Here is a 24633-nt window from a genome sequence, read left to right on the forward strand (position 1 = left end):
GATATACCATGGTGTGAACACGAGGGCCCATACATTACATGGTCTAGTTATGCACAATAGTTGTCATTAGGACATCTGTTGGTGACACTGTAAATATTGTGGTGGATTTATCACAAATTGTCTCACCATCCTTAATTTGGGAGGGACCCAGATTTGCTGGGGGGGGGGAACTGATAAATTATATTTGGTCTGTAGGGGTCATTTGGTATAAAGCATTTGAGGCCTAATACAGAGGCTTAACATTTTCATAATCCCAATTGGTTAGGTTACCTTCCCAGTATAAAGGCCAGTGTGATTAGATTATAAATCAGATGTTAATTACTCATTTTTTTTAAGTTACAGAAGAGAGAGCTTTATACAAAACAAAAAAAGACATATCACAATGAAAAACAAAACAAAAAAAGTGATTAATAGTCAATGTTTTGCTTATTTTTTGGAATGTCAGTCAATGTAAAAATGTCATGTTATAATCAAAAGGCCTACTGTCAGATGATGCTTATTGATTGTTTTTGTAAAACATGCTAAGAGATTTTATGGGCATAAATACTACAGGGTGTCTTCGTTCCTTTTTTTAAAAACATTACCTTCCTAAAGATCCATAAATGTTTGCTTCACACATGCAGTGATCAATGAATTTAGGATGATTTTCTTTTTCAGAGTCATTTCCTGGCTTTGGCAGAGTTTAAATTGGCTTTTTTGTTTATCAGTGTTTAAGGCCTGACCGTGAAGGTCAGCTGTCTGTGTGTGTTTGTCAAGCATGAAGAAGATACTGTAGCTAATCTATAGATGCATTTAATGGACCGTTGTAGCCCATTTAAAAAACATTCAAGAACTGTTGTCCACCAAAGTTTTGTCCCTGACAGAATTTACAAATAGGTTAAAACATGAGGGTTTAAAATCAGCAATTCATGGAGATCGTTTTAAAATCTAGAAATCTTTAAACCCTATTTTAAAACATCAGCTCTGCTGGTATTTAATATATATATATATATATATATATATATATATATATATATATATATATATATATATATATATATATATATATATATGGATGTTCTGAGTAAATTGAAACACTAATACATTAAACTGTCAAAGAATGAAACACCAGTAAAAAAAATATACCTGTATAAATATTTCTGTTTACAAAAAGTGGCACATACAACACTCGATTGAGAGTGAAAACTGTACAATGAGAAAATGTCAGAGAAATAAGTACAAAAGTGTTTTGTGATGATTGTTTATTTTTCCAACCGATGGCTGGTGCTAGAGCCAACCAAACTGCAAAAAAAAAAATTTTAAATCATAGCTGCGATGAGGCTCAGATTTATTCTGCTTGATCAAATCTGATACATTTATCCCACTTGGTAAGGTTCACTTGACAGTAAACAAAACCCTTACCTGTGCAATGATGAAACAAATCACAAAGATGACCAAAAGAGTAAAGGGTTTAAGTATTAGGGAAACAATGGGGGGAAAAGAAGAAATAAAAATAAATGTCAATGTCAAATAGATTTTTCCCAAAGTTTTAGGTCAGTTTCACACCACGCGCGTAAACAGAGTGTAAGCAGCGCATTTTTTTTTCTGTGGCCATGTTAATAGATTAGAGCATTCACACCGCACGCAGAAGAGGCAGTGCCGCGATCGTTTCGCCGCTGAGTCTATTTTTGCTGTGCCACTCACGCCGAATTAAAGCCAAAGTGCATTGTTCTTGATCAAAATTGACCTGATTAACATGAAAAATAACACATTTTATCATAAAATCATGTAAGTGATGCGTTTCGTGTTTCACAATCACCATATGACATTCAGCGCTGTGAACAAAAAGAAAAAGAAAACATCACTGCCAGGAGCTTTTGCCCAAACTTCAAAGGCCTGTTTAATTGATTAAAACTAGAGGTATATCTTTATAGTAAGATTACTTTTATCATGTAAACTACCTATATACAGCTGAACACGGTCGCATCGCAGCAGAGTATGCTGCCTCTCATAAATCAAAGCACATGGCAGACAAGGCCCGGAGAAAAACACCGGAAAAGGTGACAGAATGGACGATACTCATCTGTATTTGCAGTACACAAGCCGCGGTTCAGCTTGTGTGCGATAAACGCAGCTAGTGTGAAAGCACATCAGGCGCGTGCTGCTCCCGCTCTGCATACACACAGCTTCTGCGCTGCCTCCGCACTGCTTGCGCGTCCAGTGTGAAACAGGAGTTGTTTAAGTGAAAACAGATCTAAACTCAAATGAAGAAAGTCAGTCCCATTCAGACTGCTTCGTTTGAATCTGTTCTGCTCAGTACAATGATATGTCCATTTAACTCTCCTGGAAAGAGAACAGAAAAATATCTATCTCAAAATGCATTGTGTGATTTCTTTTAGATATTTATACAGTACATCAAGGATTTAACTGAGTTCATTTTTCCATACTTGACTGGTTCCCGAAGTGAACCGAAGTGACCTCTGCAATTTTCCGTTGTAACTTGTGAGAGATGGAGAGGGTGTCATCTTCACCTTCAAGATCTCGTTCCGACTCCCTCTCCCTCTTCCCCGCCACGCTTCCTCCTGTGTGCAGCAGGTGTCCTGCAGAGAGCGCACGTCACACCTCTAAATCAATTTGCACTGGTTGCCAACAGTCGCTCGCATCAAATTCAAGGCACTGACGTTTGCCTACAGAATGACCACTGGCTCTGCACCCCTATACCTAACCTCATTATTCCAGACCTACATGCCCTCCAGAAGCTTGCGTTCTGCAAGTGAACGGCGCATAGTGGTGCCATCCCAAAGAGGCACAACATCACTTTCACAGACCTTTACCTGGACTGCTGGTGGAACGACCTGCCTAACTTTTCATCAACACGTGACCCGTTAATACTACCACTTAATATTCATATTGTTGCCTTATAAATGAGAACAATAGAAGCAATCAAATCAACAATAAGTCGTTTTGGATAAAAGCATTAAATGTATATGTCCTGCTGAACACCACACAGAAATTAATAAAAACAAGAATACACTAAAACCTTTCCTTAACAAAGCAATGTCCTTAAAGTTTTTTAACTATTTTGTTTTTAACTGTATCAATCTTATAACATACATGCCCATTACCTGAATTTTGGGGGCCTGCCATGTCATGCGAGACATTACATTGGTAAAGTCGACTGTTGTGCCCCGTGTCGGGCATGTGGTGGTATCCTTGGAACCAAGCAAGAGAAAAGGACAGCATGAAAAAATTTATCTTATATTGTTTTGCAGCTAATTTTGCAAATAATCTTTTGAAACTATAAATCTAGTAGTGTATTATATTAGTGTACAAGGTGGCACCTAATTGCTGCTTTTTTTGTTGCTGAATTCCACTTGGTCCCTTGTGTTCTTCACAGTCAAAGCTCAGCAGAATACTTCCACTCCTGTTACCACTGGCAACAGAACTGCCCGATACAGCTGGTGCTATTGAGATGTCAGAAAGTAAATTTACACCACATAAGTATGAAGCTCAGCACATGACATGCAGGGGAAAAAAAGATAACGTGGGAACAGATTCTTAATTTATGGCCATGATATATATTGGGGGGGTTTTCTGCATACCATGTGTGGGGAGCACTTTTAATTAAATTCCTTAGTTTTAGGTCAATTCGTTAGTACATAAGTATATAGTAATTAGTTAAATCGTGGCCACAATTTTAACAAAACTAAAACGAGGGAATGAATTAGTACAATGTGGCCAAAAATTAACAAGTTGTGGAAATAAATTAATTTGTAGCCACAATATCTTATTTTTTATTCTTTGTGTCATGTACAGGGCTCCATACATCAGTAGCTTGTTTTCTTCAAATAAATACAATGTAATTTGAATAATATATCATAATATATATAAATAAATAAAAATTATATTATATTATTATAATCAATTATTCAAGATAAAAACCTTGGTATAAAAAAAAAAGTTTTTAAGTTAGCCATAAAGTTATGTTATCATTTGTTATATCTGTGAGTATTTCTCAGAATATTTAAGAAAAAATAACTACTCATAGGCTGCAAGAAGTAGAAGTTGTCACTACTTTGTAATCTCAAATTAAGAGGGGAAAAACAATGACTTTCACCTGGTGTATTGGTCCCGGACTGGTGTTCCCCTGGGTAGTACGCCATCCCATTCCCATTTCCGTTGTGTGTGGATGGTACGGAGGCCAGAAGTCCTGGAAAAACATAGAAAGTAGAATTATCCTCCACTGCTATAATGCACCAATAAATTTGCTTTTACTCTATTTTCACATACAACCATTTTTGAAGTCATAATTGCACGAGGCTTCTTTTCAGGGATAAACGTGATTGTATGTAAGCTAGCTATTTGTTACAGGAAAGAAATTCTTGCCTAGTCCTCTGTAGCGTGAAAGTTGTTGGTAGATCTGCTTCATCCTCTCGATGTTGAGGCGACTCGCTTCAGCGTGGTTTACCATTGGTTTGGGGTAGTGGACGCCGATGATGCACTTGGCAGCGGCCTGCACTGAGTCTGGGGCATTCCATGGGTCATAGATATTTGGCAGGGAAACCTCGGAGAATGGGTATATATCGTCTGAAAGAACAAAGAGATTAAACCAGTCTCATCATAAACACGAGAAAGGTTACGCGAGATGGTTATTGGAATCCCATGTTTGAACAAGTGGGTATAACAAGAACACGGTTTCTCCGATTACGACAAGCGCCAAGAATGCAGCGTGTTATTGATTCATTTACAAGAATCTCAAAATGGTAAGTCACATTTAACGGAGTATATGTGAATGTATGGATATGTGCCAATTCATACTACTAATGAAACGGTCAACACCAGAACAACAACAAAAAGGGAAAAGAACTGAAATTCAGTAAGGCTCTACTAAAATCAGGTCTTGCATCACTCCTCCAGGTCCCAGGAACAAAAAGGCCACCTACCTAAGGTGCTCCACCTTACCAAAGCGTGGGGACAGAGGGCTGCAGGAGGCACTGCTTGCAGACAGACGGACGCAGTTTAAACAGGGCAACAGGTCCCGCCTATTTTAGTAGGAGATTCCTACTACAACACGCAATAGAAAGAGGGAGTGACCAGACCCTCCCATTACCTACAGATCCAATGACACAGCACCCTCCCACAACCCCATCCCACCCGCTTCAAAACAATCGAAACTCAGGGCTGAGTGAGAGGTTCAGGTTTGCTCCCTGCCCCTTGCACGGTCTTTGATCGTTTTTGAGACGACAGCGATCCCGAGCCAAAGCAGAGAAACCTGCTAGCTGCCAAAGAAACACAGTATACTGTCCTCGTTTTGCCAAGAGATCAGAACCCAAAAAGTCACATCCTGCTTGAACAAGCAAATGACCAGAATCACGTTACATCTACAGAAGCAGATTTGAGAAATTGCAGGATGACCTATTGACCGTGAGCGACTTCGCTGGGACAGTGGTGCGCTGAAGGCGAGGACTCTTGTTCTCTTGCACAAGCAGGGCTACATTCAACGCCTAGAGGACCGCTAAACATTTCAAAAAGAGGTAAGGAGGAGTTCTCCAGAGCTAGATTGAAGTCGTTTGCTCTGGCTTTGGGCTTCACCTCCCATCATGCCCTCAGGGAAATGGATTGCGGCTCTCCATGCATTGAAAACAGACCAGGCTTTGAATATTTCCCTAACAAGCAGTTAAAATACCTTTTGATGAAACAAGATGCTACCGAACAAAAGAACAGGCTACTACTTTTCCCACTGATAAAGCATCAAGTTTCAACCACATTCACAGCGAACAGGTTTCCAAATGCTTTGGCTGAGAGCGGCTTTCGTCTTCAAAGCAATCAACCACAATTCACAAAGGGGAAAGGGAAAGCTGAACTTTTCACCCAATCCGCAAAGCAACTAGACACAAGAAACACAAAAACATACAAGCTTCTGGCTAAAATGCATATGAGCTACAGTAAATGTGGTAACAAAAGTTTACAAGCAAATATCTGTTCCTTGATGTGGCCTATAAAGAGGATAATTTGTTGGGAAAGTCCAGAATCCTGGAATACCAAATTCTGGAACTAGAAGGCCTCGGGTAGAAAAGTTAAAACAAAAAGAGACTACATGGGACAGGCTTGCTTTCCTGATTAATTCATATAGGAAGGTACTTATACAATTCTAGACCTCAAATGATACTTTTGTGCATCTCAGTCAGATAAACTATAAAGACAAATGCTGCCCTATAGTACAATAAAAGTTGTGTATATGCATATACATTCCTCTAATGGAGTTACTTTAAATGTTTCCTCCTTTTATTAATCTGTCCTTCCATGTGGTTAATTGTTATGCATTCTAGATTTTAAACAAGGGCCCTTTGGTGAAAGCAGGTAATTCAGCCTAGGATTAGTGTGCATGTTTGGGAATGTTACCAACCTAATGAAATCGCCGTTAGGGTCGGTGCGTCTGCCGAAACCCACTGGACAGTAGCAATGAAAGAACTGTTGAAAGAAAGAGCTACAGGAGAGCCACATCCAGCTGCCTGCGTTCACGCTCCAGTCAGCATCCAAAAGAAGCTCCTCAAACACCTGTCAATCATAACTACCATTACTCTGCAACCGATCAGAGATGGTTGATATTAAGCAGTCAGACCCATTAAAATGAGACCCATTACCCTACCGTTGAAAAGTTTGGGGTTAGCCAGTTTTTTGTTTTTTTCATGGCTTTTCATTTCAACCTAAATTCCCCAAATCCCCCTTCAATAATTAGATCTCATCCTTATCAAACATCCTTCTCATGTATTCAAAGTATTGTTCGGAGAAAATAAAAGCAGACCATACTGCATCACCGCCATGAGCACAAGCGGGTGTTATTCAACTGACCCACGCAGAGCAGCCCACTGAAAGAGCGGAACGGATCAACTTGTATTGAATTAGGTATGGTTGAAACTAGTCTGTAGGTTGCACATGTAAATGGACCTATTCAGTTAATAAAACATGCTGCAAGAGGGTTTTTGCCATGCAATTAGAAATTTCTAATATGTGCACTAGTTTGCTGAAACCTGCTCTATAACACGAGTTTTAATATTTTAGATGTCATATATATATATATATATATATGGGAGATTTTAATTTTATTAGATTTTTATGTGTAAGAGATGCACCTTCATGCCCTCCTCCCAACTGATCCACAGGTCTCCACGAGTGAGAAAACAAGCGACAGCATGACGAGCCAGGTGGTGGATCCAGCCTTCCTGCCGCAACTGGGTCATGATAGCATCGATCCAGGGAAAACCTGTCTTAGCTTCAGCCCACTTGGCCAAAGCCTCAGGGTTCTTGTCCCAGGGGATGCGCACACAGATCGAGTTGCCTTCCATCTTATCAAATCGTGGGTTAGTGGTGGCAGCAGTGTAGAAAAATTCCCTCCACAGCAGCTGACCATAGAGGGAGAGTGGAGGAGTGCTGGTTTTCTTTACCTGAAAGGAGAAATTTCACAAATAGATATTTATATTAATTTATACTTATGCAAAGTTGCAAACAGTATATTTCCTCATGGTTATATTATTATTATTTTTTTTTATTTTTTTTTATTTTTTATTACGAACAAAATGTAACGATACAGTAGCCACAAGAATACTACACAAAAATATAAATAAAACACGTACACTAGACAAAAGACATATCTCGACATTACATATTTTGATATGACAAAACATTTAACAACAGATAAAAGGGTGAGACTAGTTGCATACAGGTTAACTGAAATTACAGGAGTTAAAGTGGCGGGGGGGGGGGGGGGGGGGGGGGATGGGTTAATGAGTGTCTGGAGATAGTTGTGTGTTAGTTTGTGTGTGTGTATGTGTGTGTGTGGGTGTATATAAGGAAAAAAGTAGGTTTGTAGTTTGGCCGGTAATGTAGAAGCTGGATCACCTCGGAGGGTTGCAGAGAAGAGAGAGAGAGAGAGAAAGAGAGCGAAAGAGAGAGAGAGAGAAAGAGAAGAAGAGTATAATAAACAAATAATAATTTTTATTATTATAAAATATTTTTTTTATGATTGAATAAACAAACTGCCTGGGCACTCATAGCCGCGTTGCCGCCCGGTCCCCGAACAAGGTATACCATAGTGAGATGGCAGAGGGAGGACCCACATGTGATCCGATCCCCCGGCCCCCAGCACACATCCCGCCCCCACGGACACCCACATCCCGACCCCGGAACCATCACCTAACCCGCCACTCTTGTCCTATGGACGAGTGTGAATGGCTAAATTGTCGATTTCCACTAATGTAATGCATTAAAAGAAAGTGGTCAAGCAGGATGAACATCTGCCCAGATTTCCCCCTGCATGACGCACTCGCCCTGAGTATTACTGGGTATATGCCTCCTCTGGAATGTATGTATTAAAAGAGATGAGGTTTGCAGTAAAATACCTGCTAAGGCATCTGCATGCTCCCCTCATTTACCCTAGTCTGTTTTGGTTGTTCTTGTTATTATTGGAAATATTCTGTATGCAACCAAATGTATAGAGCATTTAAAAGAGAGTACGGCATGTTGTGTGCTACCAGGACCGGGTGTGTGTATGTCCGTATTAAGGGGGCGCCTCATGGTTATATTAATATAAAGCATTTTAAGCTGAATTTTCAGAAAAAATAAAAACGACGTTGAGAGACTATAAGATGTATAGCATAATCCCCCACCCCTAATCAATGCACCTGTATTAAAAAGTGAAATAATGTGAGCACACTAGGTTTATACACAGATAGTTAGTGTAGAATCATGTCTGTACCTTCCTGTAGAGGTCTGTGAGTTTAAAATAGAAGAGGCGGCAGGATAGGCAGCCGAAACGGAGGTAGGGACTCAGGCCAGTCGGACTGGCCAGCAAAGAATTGGCATTCATTCTGGGTCTTTCAAAATTTGCAACCCAAGCCTGGAAAACATGAGTAAGGAGGGAAAATGTAAATCTTAGAAAGACATGAGGGTGAGCAAATGATTTTTTGGGTGAACTATCCTTTTAAGGTGGTGCTTCTTTAAATTTACCTGAAGTTAAAAGTAAAAAAATTATAATAATTCACTTTCAGCCTGTTTTCCCATAGTTCTGTTAAAGAACTACATTGGCCTAAATTCACTGTTGTAAAACCACTTTCTGTTGTATTTGTTTTAGCTGTTAAACACCACCTGGCAAATGGCCCCAGGTAATAAGAGTTTGAGTCCCCTGCTGTACATCTATATGTGATCACACCTTTCGCTCCAGATGCCTTTCAATCCTTGTTAATGCCTCTGTTTCACCTCCTGGCCAGACAGCAGAAGGTAGTCCCTCAATGTCAAATCCTGAATCAAGATAATTTAGGTTAAAGAACCAATAGTAATCTTGCCTGATGGGTTCTCGTGTTGCAGTTTATGAAACTCGTGAATATGTGTTAGATCACAGGAAATGGACACAGTGATTGTATCATTTAGGTCAAATGTATTTCATTTTAAAATTGTTTCTAGTATACTGGGAATCTTTATTTTAAAATTAATTTGAATCACCATTCCAAACTGACTTAATTAAACTGAAATTCACCTAAAACCTGACAGATAAAAGCTCTTTATCTCATTTAGCTCACCTAGTTCTTCCAGGGAGGGCACACCGTATTTGTCCCCATGGTCGTCAGAGACTGGTGTGACGCAGCAGCCCATAATGGCGTTGGAGAGGGTTTCCACTGGCATCTCCGGTGGGTCTATTCGGCTGATCAGAGTCTGGAAACGTTTGTACGTGAGGGGAGGCTGACCACCATTTAGTTCAATGATTCTGAAATAATGGAGATGGTAAATTAATAAAAAAACAAATAAAATATAAAAATTAAAAAGAATATAGCTAAATAAATCAAATGTAAAAGAATATAGCAAAACTAATGGTTCAACATAAGTGATTTTAAAGATTTTAAAATCTTTAAGATTTTAAATGGGTAACGATAATTAAAGGTGAAGTGTGTTGTTTCTGTGACATTAGCATCAGCAAACATTTGGTTAGAGAATAAATAAATAAACAAACAAACAAGTAAATATCAAACATGATTCCTGAACTCTCCTCAAGTGCCATTTGGTTGAACTAAAGTTCCTGTTGGTCTTACACTTTTTGGGCAAAATCAACCTATAAATGGCTTACTTATAATTGCACATTAGGCAGGTATAGGAGAAAGTATGTAAACATCAAAAATCATTTCAGATTTAAGGAAAATAACTCTTACTTATCAAGGTTGTAAAGGGTGTGTGAGGTCTTGACAATGACTTCAACTCCAGCTTCCATCGCAAGCTTTTTAATAGCTGCATCCCTCTCCTTCCCAAATGGCTCGGAGTCATACTCAAAGGTCAACCTGGATATTTTCCATTCCTGCAAAAACAGATTACAAACACTGGATAGTTATTCAAAAAAGTCAGGGCAGAGGATTGAACTAAATTGTAATGTGTGGCTTTCAGAAAGAAATACTGCAAGTTCTTTTGTGACACTATATTCAAGGACTGAATTTTCAACTGAAGAATTTCACCTTGAAAAGGCGAGGAAAAACATTGGCTGGCTGTCCTCGGATGACAAAAAGGCGGGAATTGAGTTTTCTTAGATTGGAATCAAGATCATCCAGGCACTGCAGGAGAAATCTGTCAGGAAAAAATAAAAATATAACGAAGTGTTTTAAAACACAGCAAAAAAAAAAGGTCAAGTCTAGCTAAACAGGTCAGTCCATTTGAGCACCTATTTGCCAGGAATAGGTTGGTAATAGGCAATAGTTTAGGATGGCAATAGTTTAGGAACTATTGCCATCCACAATTTAATTTTTTTATTACAGTTTTTTATGCTTTACTAATGTAAATTCCTGTATAGGTATTTTTGTATATTCTTTCCATCATAAAAGCAGATCCGCCCCCTAATACTACGACTCAAATACATACCAATAAGTAAAAAAAATAATATAATGTATGACACTTTAAGATTGGCTATATTGACTCAAATTCCAAAATATAGTGAACACTGTAGTGAATAGATGGTACTGACATGTCCTGATTTGACTTGACTAGGGACTTGGCCTGAAAAGTTTGAGAACTATTGATCTACAGCAAAGCCCTGAGGATTTACCTGTTCTGCAAGCTGTCCCTCAAACATACAGATACTCGAAGTTTCCATTCACAAATCTGTTCATTCATGACCCGTTTAAAACGTTAGGAGCTTAACTGCTATTTCCTCTCTACACATCTGCCTTACCAGCTAAAGGGACATAAGTACTAGAGTCTTTAAAGAGAGACAATGAATAAATCAGCAAACAGATGACACACTGTGCACTTCGATAAAGAGGTCAGATTTAGTTAACAAAAATAAATTAATAAAAATGTAATAGTTTCAAAAGTATCTCTACGTTATTTAGTAGAAATTTAAATAATTTCCAAATAAAATAACATAAATAAGATCCTCTTAATTTATATTTTATTCAGTGAAAATTTTCTTTTTTATTTATTCAAGCCCACAGTTGGTATTCATGCCCCACTCAATTACAGTGTACAATTTTATATATTAAATATGAGTGAAGAGCAGATAGTCTAACTGTAATGGCAGGTTAGAACAACCATTTTTTTATAATATAGTATAGTATTTGTCTGAAAGGCCTGTCCAACCTTCTACCCATGTCTGATATTTGGTCCTAGAGTCCTGACTGAGCCCAAAGTCTGCAACCAAAGCCCAGATTAGGGACCAGACCGGGACAAGGCTGACCAGTCGACACACACAACGGCACAACTCTACCAACACGGATATAAACACACACACATGCATTTATAAAAATACAAAACAATAAGACAGACCACAAAAACCAATCTATTGGGAGTATGAGGATGGAAAACCTATTTTCCAGAACTCTGCCTTGTCATACAACATTACTTATGTAACTGCTCTGGCCTAGATTTGCAGCATGCATGGTCTCCAACACTGGAGGGCATTAAATTAGCCCAGTGACCTCTTTTCAACCATAACAACTCTCTTAATGCCTAGTCTGAGAAAAGAGCACATCCTTGTATTGCCGTCACCTCAGATCACGTGAAAACAGACGTGAGACAGTTGAAGGTTCTGTCTTTTAAAATAAAGTGTATAATTCTATTACTGGCCATGACATCTAGTGAACAATCAGTCTATCTTCTAGGAAACCAAGATAAGTTGTGGGCTACATCAGTTGTTACACAAGATGGATAGCTAACTGGGTAAACATGCCTCATTCGTTAGGGTAGATAAAGTGCTATAGTTCAGCAAAAGCAAACATTTTAGGTGTTTCACACATGTTCCAAGGTTATGGGTTCAATTACTAGAGAAAGCATGAACTAATTTCATGTACACTTTGAATGGAACCGAATGTAGTGCAAGTTGCTTTGAATTAATAAAAGAAAATTTCTTTTTATGTTTTCGAAAGAAGTCTCATACTCAAAAAGGCTGTATTTGATCAAAAATACAACAAAAACACTGATATTGTGAAATATTATTAAAATTTTAAATAGCTGTTTTCTATTTGAATTTATTAAAATTGTAATTTATTCCTGTGTTGTTTTTGCATATTCACACAGAATTACCTATGTTAAAAGGTTGTCTTAAGTAAATGTAAACAGTTGAGACATAAATATGTAAATATAGATTAATAAGGATTAATCTATATATTTAATTTATAGTGAAGACTATGCAGTGTTATTTTACATTTGATTACTTTCTTCAATTTCTGTCCCTGAAAATCCCAAAAAGGACTGTTTATTCCAATTGTATGTTTGTTCTATTGATGTGCTATTGCTATTGTTTGTTTTATTACTGACTGTCTTTTGAAATATTTGAGATTTATATTAGTTAGGCCAGTAGTTTTTGCTGTGGTAAGTATCCTTTTTTATATATCGCTTTAAACAATACAGATTGTTTCAAAACAGCTTTACAAGAATTGTGAAATTTCACTGGTATCCAATTTGGTGTTATAACCCTATTTATTAAGGTTGCATGGGTTAAACAAAATGAAAACAATAACTATTTTAATGTATTTATTTAATACGTTTATGTAGTAGGGCCAGTGACATTTTTGGAAGGGCATGTAAAAATTAACCACTGGCCCAATAGAAAAAATCCCCAAGTTTGAGCCCCAAGGTAAAACACATTGACAGATAAAAACTGATGTAACTGATTGGGTCACTGCTAACTTTGTAGTCCATAACATCAAGCACATTTATGACATGATGCACTAACATGAAACAACACGTCCTTCTTGAGGATGTAATGACTGTACACATAGCAGTGAAGACAAAGAATCCTAGCTGTCTGCAATTAACTTCCACAACTATTTTTAAAGGCAATTTAGAGAAGATCACACCATGTGACCTGCTATCTCTTCTCCTGCATTAAAGTACCTAAACTTGGAGCTCAACGGGTGATTTAAGTAAGACTGCAGAGGCCATCTGAACACTGCAGAGGACAATGACAAATCCAGTCACAGGTGCTTCATCTTTTAATCTGCTGAATTAGCTCTCATTAACATTCAGTCCATATCCATTCAGTAGGTGAGCAGAGCTGAATGACAGGCTCTGTGGACAGACTGTGTGATTGTCTTCTGAGAGCGAAGCATCTGCTGGTCTGCAACTTGGCCTACTTTCCTCGTGAAATACTGTTATAGTACTGGATCGATATATGCATACATGGCCATGTGGTCAGATTACTTCATGTGTGGGTATTTACTGGTTTAAAATAGAAACACATAGGCATATCTGACTGTTCACATCCGACTGCAACAAAATTCTGAAATCCTATTTGTGAAAGCAGCAGGTGACTGACTCAAAATGAGTGTTTCCTAATTTGAACCATTGTGTAAATCACTGGTTTTGCTTCAGAACCCAAAATTTCCATTAGACATCAAGTGGTCACCCAACATAATATTACAATTGTTTATGGTACAAACATAAAACAACTGTTCTTAAAATAAATTAAATAAATAAAAACATTACCAAGATGTGGACAGACCCATCAATATGCAACATGATGTCTACAACATATATCCAATTTTTGGGTCATAAGAGAATATACAATTTCTGTTTCTGTAAAAATGCAGTTGCATCAACTGATAATATGGCTACACCTTTATGATCACAGCAGGCAGCATGTACCAGTAAAATTATGATTTTACAACAAGGTAATCAAATATTTTGTTTAACCTTTTTTTTTCTTCTTTTTTTTTACATGTAACGTTGGGACTTGCCCTGTCGTATTTTACAGTAAGAATAAACAGCAACAGTATACACAATAGACTGCTTATGTGGTCATCAAATTGTCTGAACTCATATTTCAGGTTCATGCAACAAAAGGGTTTGTTCTCATTGGAACAGAATGTACAGAAACCTATAGATTGATTCAACACCATGACCTCAATATCAGTTTCTGACCCTCATTCAAATGTAAACAACATAAAGTGACATAAGATAAGAGATCAGTTATGGTTTGTGATGATAAAAATAAAAAAACTGTTAAATGACTATTATGATATGGGTGTGAATGTATCCTTGCCGTTGTTATAGTATATGTCAAGGCTACTCTGCTTTTCAAGTTGGATATCAAATCACACACTATGCAGTAAAAAAAACGACCTATAGGTCTAGTTTTTGTTGTAAGTTGCAACCACATTTGAGTGTGTTTTTGCCCCTATAAAATGTATAAAAAGTCACTGCATATGATATCAATGGCTGATTGTTCATATCAGTACTTATCAGTTAATTATCAGTAATTATCACTTATCAATAATTTAAGGTAGAGATTCTTAGTGTCTCGCACTCTTTTTTGGATACTGATAATTGAGATATTTGCATGATTATAAGATGAAAAGATGCTTTCTTATAGAAATGCACTAACCTCCACCTGTTGACCCCAAGGTTGGACGACCCAGCGAACCAGGGATCCAGGAAGTAGACACATCGAACAGTGTCTGCCCCACGCACTGCCTCCTGAAGTGCAGGGTTGTCATGGAGACGGAGTCCCTTCCGGAACCAGTGGATGGAATTTGGGGCCATGTTCACTGAGTCGCTATTCCGAGAAATTTTTTAAATTAAATTACACCCTCTTTGAACAAGTGTGAAAAGTGAAAATACAAGACATTTCTGTCATTTAAACTTATAAAAAATAAAATAAATAAAAATACTTGAAGAAATTTGGGACCCTACAATCCCAATTTTATCATTTTTCAACATTGTTGGCGCATCTAACTGTTGGTATCATAATTAAAAACAGCATTTCCTGAGATTCAGAGACAGGAAAAATGTTGTAAAAGACTAAAATTGAGGACAATCTCCAAAACCTCATCCTATAACAGAAATGCAATTAAATTATCTACTGATGAAATTGTCTGAAAGACTTTCTTTCTTATTTGATAGACATAAAGCATCATCACAATAACCTACTCTGATCCCGTAAAAATGGATTGCCATTTTATTTTTACATTTTGCTCAAAGACCTTTAGGTACAGATTTGAGCCTTTTTCCGCTTCTTGTCCTGTTTCCGTTCATAAGGAATCCTCCAAATCTGGACTTAAAACCTGTAATGTCCATCTGAGCAGTCGTTCTGTGACATTCAATTCTTGGCTTTTCCTCAGTCTGACTCAAGATGCGTGACGTCTGCACTGGACTGAATATTAGTCATGTCAACGCATACTGCCTCTCATTAATGATGTGACATTAATAGAAGCCTGCCTGTCAATCATGAACATCTTTGAGCCCTGCTTGAAAACTGTCAAACACTATAGGCTAATAGTATTATACAGGACATGGCTTACATTTACAATCCAGGACCACTTAATTTCCATGTAATAGTAATTTATCACGTTACTTAAAAAGTGCATAATATACACACTATTACATTGTTACATTTTCGCTTAAAGCAAGACACTAGTATAAACAAAACCATAATTTTTTTCAAGCACTGGTCAATTTCGAGATTTTGGGATATTTTGCAGTTCCATAACACTTCTTTCAGACTAGTGGATAAAAAACACCCAAAACAAACATTTAAGTGTTTGTTTTATTAGACATTATCTATTTGCATCCGTAGATTTAATTTACAATACATATATATTTAAAGGCTGTTTTCTCATGCACTGAGCCAAAAATCTCCACTTCAGTAGCCCCAAACCTTCTATATTCTGAATGTTTTTAGAGGGTTTTGTTCATATCATTTGGCTGATTTCTAAAACATTTTATTCCATTTTATTTTAGTGCATATTTAAATGGCTAATGCATCATTTACATATTTAAACAAAACATTTCAGAAAACTTGCAATATAAAACAATTGTCTTTAATGTAGGCTACTGGAATTAATCAACCGGCTTAATATGGCGATATTTATCTTTCTATCTCTATTACCCTATTCACCAGTGGTGTCTGTCTTGCCTGGAAATCTGGAACTTACTACTAGGCTACTACTACCAAAATCACCAACAACAACCAAACCCCACACCTAACATAGAATGTTGTGGGGAACGGAGGTTAGATTTCATAATTATACCCTTCTCAAATTAGCCTACCATTGATGGAAAAAAAGGTACAAATAGTAGGCTACTAAACAAAATAAATATATTAGGGAACAAAAATATGATACAATAATTTTGTTTGACATAATAATAAAAAAACAGTGGCACGCGACAATGGTCCACGGACACACTAACGTTAATCCTGGAGTGGAAATTAGGTCAATTTCTAAATAAGTTAGGTAAAACTGCGCGGACATAGTAGTTAAAAGAGTTAATGTAGCCCAGGGCCGTGCAGAGACCTTTGGAGGGGCAGGTGCTCAAAGTATAAAAGGGGCACATGGAACAAGGCTTTAAAAAGTGCTGTGCTCAAAATATCAATACAGCAATATCGGCATTCCTTGCTGATTCGCGTATCGATACGGATGATTCTATATTGATAAGGCAGCAAACGCTGTGGTGCAGTTTTGGAAAAGAAACAGAACAGAAAAGACCATTTTAAGTTTAAAAGTTAAAAAAATATTTTCTGTCTGTCCACCTATTAATAATTAGAAACTGAAGTGTCTTAAGTTGTCCCAACCTGATGGCTTTTTTTCTCTCTGTTATACAGAATAATTAAGAACAGCCATTATAGTAAAAACTATAGTAAACTTTATAGTAAAATCAACATGTCCCATGTTTCGTACAGTATAGTTTTATTTAATGCCATGTCAGCATTTGTGGCTATTTTGATGGCAAAAACTGAATTACAAAAATTAGACAAAAACTGAGTTACATTAATATATTAAAAACAAAAACAAAGCAAACAGAAAAAAATACAGCACATTTTTTTTTACAGCAAATATACTAGATTTCACACAAGTCCTTGAGTGAGTATGCTGCCTTTGCTGTTGTTGTTGTTGCTGCTGATGATACTGGAGTTGATCTGAGAGACTGTAGACATTAAAACAACAAACATATAAGAGATATATTAGCTGATTAAACAATTGTTATGTGACCATGACAAGATGTAAAGATTGCTGACAGTGTTTGGAACTGGCTCACTGACCTGCCAAGGCTGACTGCTCCAAGAAAATAAGAGGGAGATGCTCACAGAGGCTGCTGCACACCAAGAGCTGCAGGTAGAGAAAATAAGATACCAGATTCAAAAAAGTTAAATTATCTGAGAAAAAAAAAACATTAATGGGGGATAGGATGATGGTGGCCATGTGTCTAGATTACACAATACTGTGATCATGATTTCAAATTGCATTGTGACTCTGAGATGTAGTTGGATTTTGATTGATTGTCTAATCAAAAATATAAATAAAGAAATTAAAATGTGTATGTGTGTGTTTGCGTTCATTCTGTTGGCACCTACTAAAAATCACAATGTAGCATTAATCTTACCAATAAGTGGAGGATGAGTTGTTATAGGCTTTTATAACAGAAATTTCCTGTTGGCCATGTCCCTAAAAATGTTAATGACATCATTGTCATTTATTGGAATGTCCTTCTCAATGGCCAACAGAAGAAGGTCGGACAATCTCTCCTCTTTGCAAAGGCTGCGAAGTTTTGTTTTCACCAGCTTAAGTTTGGAGAAGGAACGTTCCACAGTTGCTGTTGACACCGGAAGTGTGCCATATGTCTTCAGCAGATGAGTCATGTTTGGGAAAACTAGATGTGCATTGTTTTCCTTTACCACTGAAAGAATAGATGACACATTGGCTGGTGGTGGGCATGAGTATGATGTATGGAAGACCTTCAATTCTGTCTGCAATTTGTCTTCATCTTCAATATTATAGAACTGGCACAGTTTCTTCACAGCTTGGAGTGCTGCTGTTGGAATGCTAGCTGTTTTCCAGTTCTCTGGGACTGTCAGGCAATGGAAGGCATGCAATATTTCCCATTTGGAATGATCTCCTCCTTTAAAGCGTCTCTGAAGCTCTTGGATCATTGTGTCCACAAAAACGTAATAGACTTTAACACGGTAGTACTCCAGCAAAGTTGTGAAAGCATGGTCAGTCGTAGCTGATGTGGCAGCAAACTTGAATTTCTCTGGCACTTTCCTCCTCCTAGCTTGACCAGGGACCTCAGATGGAGGATCCATGCCCACTGATGCAGCCTTCTCTGTAGCCTGTTTATAAATGATTTCAAATTCTTCTTCTGTTCTGCTGTAGGCAAGCCTTTTTAAAACGCCATCAACAATGCTGTATGCTGCAGCCAGGTCCATGTCGTTCTGCTGCAATGCATCCGATGCAACTGCAGTCACCTGGAAGATTGGACAGGTCATCTCCAGACACAAGAAGAACTCAAAATTGATGCTTTTTAAAAGGATCATTGCATCACCAGCTGAGGAGTCTGGGGGATCTTGCTGTGTCATTTCCTCAAGGAACTGCATGACAGATGGGAGGACCTTCACCAGAGTTCTAAGTGCACTCTCTCTACAGGCCCACCGAGTATCTGACAGTTTCTTCAGCTCTAGTGGACGCTGATCGGGGTGCTTCCTCTTCTGCATTTCAATAAATGCAGAGTGCCGTTTTGATGAGTTGGCCATAAAAGTGTAAAGTTTTTCAACTAGATTGAAAAAGTTGACAAAACAGATGTTTGACTTAGCACTTTCTACCAATACCAGATTAAGGCAGTGTGCCTGACAGTGCACATACAAAGCCTTTGGATTTTGCCTCAGGATTCTGGACTGCAGTCCCTTATAGTGCCCACTCATGTTTGCAGCCCCATCATAACCTTGACCCCGGATGTTTTCTATTTTCAGATCATTTTCTTCCAGTAGAGCCATCACAAGGTTTTCAAGAGCATCTCCGCTTGTTGAATGTACATTGCACACCTGAATGAATCGCTCCTTTATTTTCATGTTGTGTACATATCTCACAACAAAAGAAACCTGTTCAGTGTGGGACACATCTGTCGTTTCATCCAGAAGTATCGAAAAGATTTTGCTCTCTTGAATTTCTTCTCTGATGACACGTTTTACTGATATGGCCAAAGCTTTGATTAAGTCATTCTGGGTTCTGTTCGAGAGGAGCGAGACTTGGGGTCTTTTTTGGGTTCCCTGCTTCTCTTTTACAGCATCAAGGTGTAATTTAATTACACTGTCATACTTGCTGAACAACTCCACTAACTCTAAGAAATTCCCTCGATTTTGGCTTGATGAAGTCTCATCATCTCCCCTGAAAGACATACCCTGTCTTGCCAGGAAAAGAGTAATGGCAATCAGACGAGACAACACTTCTCTGTTCCTCTCCCTCTCTTTGTCTTTTGCAGCTTGCGACTCAAGGTCACCCACTTCAAATGCTGCCTCCAGTAATTTTTTCTTGAATGAGTTCCACCTCACCATACCACACATGTGAGCCTCTGAGGCACAGTGCTCTTTAATTTTTTCTAAAGCCTTCCTCCAGCGATTTAAAGCTAGAGTAGGTAATGTTGGAGAGCTAGCCAGATTTGAAAGTGGCACCTCTTCTAAGCTCCGCCCCCTCCTGTCAGTGCTCCGTCCAAAGCTACGCCCCCCCACAAACATGAACGCGCATCCACATTTGGAGTCAGCTGTATGTACCTACCAGTGATGCGCGGGTTGATCCAAAATACGAGTCATCCAAAAATATTTTTTATGATATTCGGGTCGCGGTCGGTCGGGTCGTTTACCTTTGTAATTTATATAGTACTAGACAATGTTCTATGAAATACATAGGTCTACACTTTATTGTCTGAATGCGCGAGGATGACGCACGAGCTCAGTCTGCAGATGAAAGTGGGAAATCCTTATTTACCTTTTGAATGTTGAGCGCGTTATTAACTTTTGAATAAAAGCTGACGCGGGACAAAATGCCCGATTTCCCAACGCGTTGAACTGAGCAATGCCATTGTGCCATTTTAATAGGCTACTTTTAAACGCATATAGCTCAGTAATGTCAGTTTTATGTAGCCTATTTGCTGAGAGGGGGCGGGATTTTTGTTGGGAAAGTCGGGGGAGAGACGCACAAGTCGATTAGACTGGATAAACATGCAGCATCTTAACTGTTAAGAAAATGAAACGAAATAAATGAATAAATCAAGCCTTTATTACAAAACACTAGGCTATATCATACAGCATTCTGAAAAATGCGCACCCGTAGTTCCTCCGTCTAAGCGGGCGGTTAGTTGAAAACGTCGGTCGGGTGCGGGTTGTTTATACATTGACCCGCGCATCACTGCTGTGCACGCAGTGGTGGTGTGCACGAGACATGAAGGCATCTGATTGGTTCTTTACATTCGCACCGAATGGCAGTGATTGGTCAGAGTTTTTACTGTCCTACAGCTGCTACAGAGGTCAGATATTTTTCATTCCTTTTTCTGAACACATAATGTATTGACTACTATCAGAATGGAAGGACCATTTCACCCAGTATAAAAAAAAATGTTTCTGAACAGGATTACCAACCCTACCTTTAATCCTACAGTTTTCCAATTAGTGTGACACTTGTATTTTTCATCATTTAAAAAAAGACGACAACTGAAGCAAAACATGGCATCAGTGCTAGGAGAATATTCTAGCCATGGGTTGTTCTCGTACCACTTCTTCTGAAATGACCGTCCCTCTACATTCTTTGGAAATGACAGTACTGGTTGGCAGGGTCCAATATTATCACACATTTGGATAAAGGCCTCATCATACTTTATGTTGAATTGTAGGACGTGGGCAGGGTCAGTTGGGTGTTGTAGTCCAAATAGGTTTGAAAATAGCCTCTCTCTGGCATCTGTCTCCTTCTCCTGGCTTGCTGTTCCCTGCTCTCTTTCTGTCGCTTGTGCCTCTTCATTTCCCTCGTTCTCACCAGCCTCTTTCTCCAGACTAGCTGTTCCCTGCTCTCTTTCTGTCGCTTGTGCCTCTTCATTTCCCTCTTTCTCACCAGCCTCTTTCTCCAGACTTGCTTCTTTCTGCACTGTTTCTGTTGCTTGTGCCTCTTCATTTCCCTCGTTCTCACCAGCCTCTTTCTCCAGACTAGCTGTTCCCTGCTCTCTTTCTGTCACTTGTGCCTCTACATTTCCTTCTTTCTCGCCAGCCTCTTTCTCCAGACTTGCTGTTCCCTGCTCTCTTTCTGTCACTTGTGCCTCTACATTTCCTTCTTTCTCACCAGCCTCTTTCTCCAGACTTGCTGTTCCCTGCTCTCTTTCTGTCACTTGTGCCTCTACATTTCCCTCTTTTTCTTCCTCTATCTCCATCTCCTCATCTGATCTATTACTTTCCACTCTCTGTCCATCTAGGAACACAGCACAATTTACTATTTCAGCATCAATCTATTATTTTAACCATCACTACTACTCTGGTACCTAAACAATAAGTCCATCTTAAATATTGATACAGAACATTAAAGAAATGATACACTGGAATATAGTAATTAATATTAGTATTACGGTTGTAGTTGTTGTCTAAAATTGAACACCTTTGCAATGTAAACAAATGACAGGCTACATGTGTTATTCTTACCTGATGTACTCTTCATAAACCAGCTGGATAGGGATCCACTGCCTTTTGCTGACTCAAGCAGCTCCTTCTTTTTTTGTTTTTTTATCCTCTCTTTGCGAGGCATCTTTGCACTGCAGAACACAAACACAAAAGGACATTTCATACCTTTTCCTGAAATCTACTAGGATCACATCTCATTCACACTGCACTTTGATTTCAGGTCAGGTATATTATTCAATTTATATGGACATTGATATTTTAACATTTATTTCCACAGAGATATTATTGAGTTTACAGGCTATAGTGGTCTTTCTGTTGTAAACACTACTGTTGCTGTTGTAGATTTAAAAAAAAAAAAATAATAATAATAATAATAATAATAATAATATATATATATATATATATATATATATATATATATATATATATATACATAATTATGTTTGAATCCTGTTCTGAATTGTTTTATTTTTATAATGATAATTCAGAGAATGAGAAAATCAGTATAAGCCTTATCAGTGTTGTGATAATTATTTTTTAAATACTGTAATAATAATAATAGTTTAGTCAAATTACATAAAAAAGACCAGACATCTCGACGCCTGTGAGTGTGAAACTTTTCTCCCTCAAACACAGCAAGCTAACGTTACTTCTACAGGCTACACACAGCAATACAACATATCTGCATGCTCTCTTCACATCGTTCTTGTAAAATAATAATAATAAGTAAATAAACATCAAAAAATCCCTTCGCTGAGAATGAATCACGACTTACCAGCTGCCGCGGTGTCGAAGATATCTTCTGGTAAATAAAAATGCGCGCGCTGCGTGAGAAATCGTCCCGGTCGGATGAGGTCGTCTTCAGGTGAAAGGTCATCATCTGGATCATTTTATTTAAGGCTAAATTATTATTCATAAATTTTACTAATATTTAGATTTGTCATAGGCAGGCATTCACAAAAGGGCCTTTAATTAAAAAAAAAAAAAAAAAAAAAAATTGGAGAATTTTTTTCTTTGAGAAAAGGGCACTTTGGGCACCAAGGGGCAAAGGGGCAGGTGCTCAAGCACCCAACGCCCCCCCCTCTGCACGTGCCTGATGTAGCCTAACGTTATACATTTCGGGATCCCCACAATGTTCCCTAAATCTACGAGATATTCGGAGAAAAACGTAGACAATATAAGAAAAACATTTGGGAAAAACTTCAATAGGAACAACACGGGAAATTAGGTCACCGGCACACGTTATGTAACGCGTTTTTTTTTACAAGGCAATAAATAAAGCCCAAATAAATAAATACGCGGCTCGAACGCTTTACCTTTGACCGTTATGTCAGTCCCGAAGACAGAACCATCTCTTCTCACGATATAGCGAGTGTCTCACTCTCACAGCTAAAAAAAGAAGCTTTTTCACCGATCCAGTCTGGCTCACAGACGGTCAAGCTACGACGCTCGTGCACTGCGCATGCTCCGTTAGGGTCTCTTTTTTTTTGCTGCTGAGTGCTGACTGTTCTTGGCTTGCCTGGATCAATGTAATGTAACCATGAATGTAACCATAGAATGTAACGCTCTCAATGTGGATTTCCCATTTCCTAGTGAGAGCAATGGTGCTTCTGATTGGTTAAAACGAAGTCACGGGGTACGTGGACTCTCACGTTTGGAAAGCATGAGCAACTGATGGTGGTGGGTATTAATTGAACTGTTTACTGGGTAGATGCAGTTTGGAATATCGAAAATAAAAATACGTTAAAAGAAAAGACACAAATTAGACTGCCGGCCAGACGATCTGATCGAAATCCCAAGTGTTTGTATATCCTCCCCTTTCGTGGTTTGTCAGTTTGTTGGCTGGTTTCACAGACAAAGTTTAGGCCTAAACCGAAAATGCATGTTTGAGCGGTTTTAACTAAGAGCAATCTTAAAATATGTCAGTACCATTGTTTTGTCTCAAGATGCACACAGTAATGTTTTTATTTTCTAAGACACTTTTGTAAAAGCTACTTAAATGTCCTAATTTAATGGCCTACTCCTGGCTTAATCTAAGCCTTGTCTGTGAAACCGGGCTTGTGTTTCATAAATTGCAGACCTGGCAACCCTGTGCTACACAGATTCCATTGAGTGCACTGAGAGTTCCAGTAATTTTCACAAAAGATTAACATTTTAAATAGACCTATATATAATACACATCTCATTAAATGCAAAATCTCTTCAGTTGGGTTGACAATATTTTGTACAATTTTGGATGGATTGTCCCAACCACCCGCACGAAAAAACTCCTTGATTCTGCACAAATTAATCATATAGGCTAAACAACATAATTTTGCTTCAGAACGGCAAAAGGTGACGGCCTTGGGGCACTATTAATTTTGTACCTAAAAATAATCGGGGAACTGAATCATCAAATGCCAAAACCTTTAAAAAAATGTCTTTTGGAAGTTAATCAAACCTGGCTCAAAAACCTGAGGGGTCAAGTTGCAAATTTATCTTATGGGCAAAATTGGAATGTCACACAAAACATGTAAGGGATAATCTACATCCAGCCAGTTGTTATCTCGGAATAAACACAGACAGAGTAATCAGGACCTCGACGGAAAGCAGAGTTTCTGTCTAACTTTTGCCATATTTTCACACCTAAAATATTGCTTTGGCAATCCTCTTTTACCTTTGTCCTCTTTTGTACAAAGAAATAAGCCTTCTGATATTTCTCTCCTACGTGGTTGCCTTGTTGTCAGCAAGTTTGTGAATGATTCAATATGCTT

At 38.2% G+C, this 24633-nt stretch overlaps 1 protein-coding gene across 1 annotated transcript; it reads right to left on the reverse strand.

Annotated features, from left to right (window-relative positions):
- Positions 1–1229: 1229 nt before the first annotated feature.
- Positions 1230–23335, reverse strand: cry3a (cryptochrome circadian regulator 3a). The gene is given in 16 exon segments (XM_079637109.1): positions 1230–2322; positions 2427–2579; positions 3105–3191; positions 3321–3443; positions 4097–4189; positions 4366–4526; positions 4528–4566; positions 6386–6537; positions 7113–7424; positions 8735–8875; positions 9188–9276; positions 9555–9739; positions 10179–10321; positions 10476–10584; positions 14837–15007; positions 23197–23335. Coding segments are annotated over 15 exon segments (2004 nt in total). The 5' UTR covers positions 14995–15007; positions 23197–23335; the 3' UTR covers positions 1230–2263.
- Between the last annotated feature and the right edge of the window lie 1298 nt (positions 23336–24633).

This window comes from Phoxinus phoxinus (genome assembly GCF_949152265.1).
Source record: "Phoxinus phoxinus genome assembly, chromosome: 15".
NCBI lineage: Eukaryota > Metazoa > Chordata > Actinopteri > Cypriniformes > Leuciscidae > Phoxinus > Phoxinus phoxinus.